At 43.0% G+C, this 4,817-nt stretch overlaps 1 protein-coding gene across 1 annotated transcript in view; it reads right to left on the reverse strand.

The window, feature by feature from the left end:
- Nucleotides 1-489: 489 nt before the first annotated feature.
- The window catches only part of LOC106808021 (CAP-Gly domain-containing linker protein 1-like), a gene marked incomplete in the record, with an annotated part of 30,091 nt that continues 25,763 nt past the window's right edge, over nucleotides 490-4,817 (reverse strand). Inside the window, 3 exon segments of the mRNA XM_014810568.1 lie at nucleotides 490-503; nucleotides 1,448-1,544; nucleotides 2,186-2,380. Of these exon segments, the coding sequence (XP_014666054.1) occupies nucleotides 490-503; nucleotides 1,448-1,544; nucleotides 2,186-2,380 (306 nt within the window).

Genomic DNA, 4,817 nt, shown 5'->3' on the forward strand with positions numbered 1-4,817 from the left:
ATTTCACACTTTCTGCCGGATGTGAACATTTCGACCTATTTTTGTTACATATCTGCCCCACTATAGCCCTAAGCCTACTACCCAATATTTCACCCCAACCATGCCTCTGCTGCGAAGTGAGATGCAACGCGTGTGGGATAAGACACCACCGAGCTGCGTGTTCAAAACAATCCGGAAAGAAATCCGAACAGGAGCTACAGCTGTTCTGACATGCATACGGCTGTTTTCACGGCAAGGCTATGCGAAAGCACACCACAGCAGGGTAGCAGAACCAGGCGAGTGCCATCCCCGTGTTCCTATAATTAGCCCATCCAGGCTTAGAAGAATTTCGATTTTCGTCCTCGTTTTCCAAAACACTTTCATTGCAAAATTTGCAGCTGAAAATTTAGGTAACAGCGCACACATACGCATATATACGTACATAATCATTGCTAGTACTTAATTTTACCTGAACCAGAAATGTGATGTGCTAATTTTCATACTCCAAGTTCACATGCTTATTCCTGTAATGGTGAATTATCCATGTCATATGATGCAATATGACTTGCTTGCAAATATCCACAATATTAGTGGTAATTATGCGGATTGATTCTAGCCCAGCTCTTGTCACTTATTAAAAACCAACCTATTATAAATATTAAATAACACTATTAACAAGTGCCGCAGTGCGACAGGGCTCATCTGGTGTCTGGTGTTCTGCTGATAAATTTATTTGTGCATAGCAAGACGTCTTATCATTAAGTCTTCTTTATTCTTGTTTGACTTTCATAGACAATTGGAACAAATATATCAACTACACTTTCGCACCCACCTAATCTCTATGCATTGCAGACACATGTGCATTGCAGGTTGGCAGACAACAATTATGATTAGAAGCGTGCCAGCCATGGGCTGCCCCGTGTTTTTGCCTACCCACACGAGCATTCACTGATTCAACCTTCAGGGTTCTATAGACAGACTGCTTTAGAAAATAATATGATTTAAGGAGCGTAAACCTTGTTCAACAAACATTTGCCTTTGCAATTAAACTGTGCAACTGTAGCCTCACATTCACACAGGTATGGGCTCTAATAATAGCAAAAGCAGTTCAGTCCTTTGTTAACAGTCAACAAATCCATGTTTAACCCTCCTCTTAAGGTTATCAGACACTTACTCTTCGCACGTCAGCGGAAAGTTCATTTCATGGTCCTTTCAATAAAGTGATAAAAATGGTAGGTCAGCGCTGAAACAAAAAAGTTTTGCACTTGGTCCGTTTGACCATGTCCTCAGAAAATATCTGATATCTGACCTTTCCCCCACTGCTCTTTGACCTGTGACCTCCATTTGCGCACTGTTGATGGGTTTCCTCCCCATCACACTATACATCGAATATTACGAGCGTAGGTCGAGCCGTTGAGATTTGTGCCGCAATTCCGTATTTCTTAAATTGTGAAATTACAGCTCTAACCTGTGGCTGTGCTGTCTCCTGTTACTTTCACTTTCTCAGCGTCTGAACGATGTTCACAATCTTTCGCCCAGTGGAATATCGACCGACAAATAGCACACTGTAAATGTCGCCTAAATCGATCAAAAGGGTTCGTGCCAGTCGGTGTTAAATTTGTACTGTCTAATAGTTTGAACGTCAAAACCGCATCTGGTAATACCATTTCGTACTTCTTGCACAGGTTGTATCTCCGTTCGAAATCCACAATGTAGTCTGCCATGTTTGTTCCAGGGCTCATTTTGTAGTTTTCAAAGTCTGTGTAAGCGGCGTACGAAAGATCGACTTTGTCACGGCAAACAATCCCTCATCCTTGTTTAGATCTGCAACCTTAATTTCCAAAGCCTTGGCCCGTGCTTGGCCTTGTAAACATAATGTCACAGCAAGCGCCTGGCGCTTTTTTCCAAGTCCGTGACGAGGCGCCAAACCTCGATTTCATTCTTCCACGTTTCATAGTCGTCGCCTGTCCCAAAAGCGGGTGGATTTTTATAGCCTGTAGCCATAATGAATCACACAGTAGTACAAACTAGCCTCTGCTACCAATGTTGGATCGATAATACTACAAACTCACTCAAACAGTACAGACTTTGTTTACTTCAAACAGCACATCACAGCACCCCAACAACAAGCCCCCTCACGCACATGCGCGAGCTGGGCATCCGCTTCCGGTCCAGACATTATAATGATTGAATGAACATTATATACCTTCCTCTCCATCTCGCCCTGCTGATCTTGCATTGTCGCCATCCAAACAGCTTCGTTGTTCTCGCCGTGTTCCGAGATCGCGACGCCGTTCTCTCGCGCGTTGTTCCCGGCGCTCGGCGAATGGCGGCCGAGCTCGTCCCGCGTCCGCCCGAGCTCCATCTTCAGTTGCTTAGCAACGGCTCTCTGCTGCGAGACCTGCAGACGGTCAACATCGACTCTTAGAACCGCGGGTAACATTGTCGTTTGTACTAGCGCTGGTGAAATCTTCGTATTTCACGAAATAAATGCTAACTCTACCAACATTGGCGTTTGTACTCCTGCAAGGGAAATCTTCGTATCTCACGAAATAGTTGTCAGTTTCATCACCGTCGGTATTTGTACTCCTGCTGGAGGAAGTCTTTGAATCTCACGAAACAGAAGCTAACTTCACCAACACTGACGTTTGTACTAGCGTGAGGGAAATATCTGCACCTCGCAAAATATATTCTAGTTCACCATCAATTAGTATTTGTACTCCTGTGGAGGAAGTCCATGTACTTCACGAAATAGATGTCAGTTTCACCAACATTAGTGTTTATACTTCGGCAGGGGAAGCATCCCCATCTCGCTAAATAGATGCCAGTCCACCAGCTGTCGCGATGAATGAGTTACTCGTACACAGTGCGAAAGGGTAACGGACACAACAACACTAGAACGCACTTCCCGCGTGTGCACGTACACGCTGCTAGACTACGCCGCTACGAGCACGTAAGCCTATACCGAGCAGCACGTGAATCTCTAACAAGAAATGCTGCCTGCCACGTCGACAGCTTGCCAGACGACTGGTCGACGTGGGAGTTATCCCACTGCAAGCACACTCATCTCATCTCTCGCAGTTCAGCAGACTTTTACCCGACGACGAACACGTGAGCTGCATGCTATAACCATCTCAAGCTACACTGCTGCTACTGCTGCTGCTGCTGCTGCTGCTGCTACTACTACTGCTGATGGTGCTGCTGCTGCTGCTGCTGCTGCTGGTGGTGGTGGTGGTGCTGCTGCTCACACTACACTACTGCTGCTACTGCTGCTGCTGCTGCTGGTGCTGCTGCTCACACTACACTACTGCTGCTACTGCTGCTGCTGCTGCTGGTGGCGTGTGGTGCTGCTGCGCTGTGCTGCTCTGCTGGTGTGGTGGTTGGTGTCGCAGTACGCTACTGGACCGGTAAGTTTCGCGAATCAGAGATCGTCTGGTTGGGCTCCGCACCACAAGCGACACTCTAATGATTATATATAAATTATTATATATTATATATATAATATATATATATATATATGTATATATATAGAGAGAGAGAGAGAGAGAGAGAAGAGAGAGAGAGAGAGAGAGGAGATATCCACGAGTACAGTTAGAATGCCTTTAAGTTTTAACCTAATTGTTTTAACCAGTGATAGAGCTGTGTTGTGTTGAGTTTAGGCTGGCTGCTGACGGTCATTGTGAAGAAACATAAACAGCAAGCAGCTGCTGCTGTGTGCATGATCTGATAGCGTGCACAAAAAATCAGATTAACATGAGGAGCGAGTACGACATACGTAATAACGTAACCACATGCCAACGTTACCGATGCCAACATGCACTCGTGAACATCATTACAGTGTTTCTATGAGAATATCGTCTATATTATCTATTATTTAAATTTAAATCGAATCTAATTAAATAGATTATATATTATTTATATTTCTATATAACATATATTTCATAGAACATATATATTCTATGAGGTAACCTACTCAAGAAATATCATCAACACAAGGAGAAAGTCTAATTATTTGTTAGAAAAAAACGGTTACACTTACAATGTTATATTATCGTGCCAGTTACTCACAGTCATCAACGATTTCCTGTTTCCAGTAGGAACGACTAACACCACAATTACGTTTGGTTGAACTTTGGATTTAAAAGTACTTTTGTGCATTTTTTTTCGTTTTCTAAATAGAAGACATTAAATATCATAAATGCTCATGGAAATTAGTATAAAGAACAGTGTCTATATTAAAGGAGAGCTAGTGGCGATGCGCCAAAAAATTGTCTGAAGGAAGGAACTATGTTATAAGATTTGAATACTGATGTAAAGTTTGTTTTAAAATATTTATGAATTTTTATAGCTCGGTGATAGCCATCTAATAAACATTTCGCGTAAACACCATTGAAAAAAACGTGAATAAAAAAAACAATTCAGTCATTAAACTGTAACAATTTTTTTGGGAACCAGTAACAGAGTTTGCTGACCCCACAGTCGTTGCTGCTCCGGCTTATCACCCGCCTATGAGTACTCTATAGTAATCCTAACAAATCATCTTATTGCAGCCGTACTCCCTTTAGAAAACGGATAATAGGCACAGACAAAATATCAAACTTCGATATGTGGCTTATAATGGATGGCCCTGACTGGTTTATAATGTAACAAGACAAACAACTCGCGGCGAGCATTAAGCTTTCACGGCCCGATCTGGTCAACATGACAACAATGCAACATATCTGGGCAATTTCATAGCCAAAGCAACACTGTTTCAGATAGGGCAGGACTCAGTGTGAGGTTCATATATGAGTTATTCCCTGCCCTTCAACTACTGGCGTTAGAGTGCTGTTATTGAA

Source organism: Priapulus caudatus, unplaced genomic scaffold (genome assembly GCF_000485595.1).
Source record: "Priapulus caudatus unplaced genomic scaffold, Priapulus_caudatus-5.0.1 Scaffold249, whole genome shotgun sequence".
Taxonomy (NCBI): domain Eukaryota; kingdom Metazoa; phylum Priapulida; class Priapulimorpha; order Priapulimorphida; family Priapulidae; genus Priapulus; species Priapulus caudatus.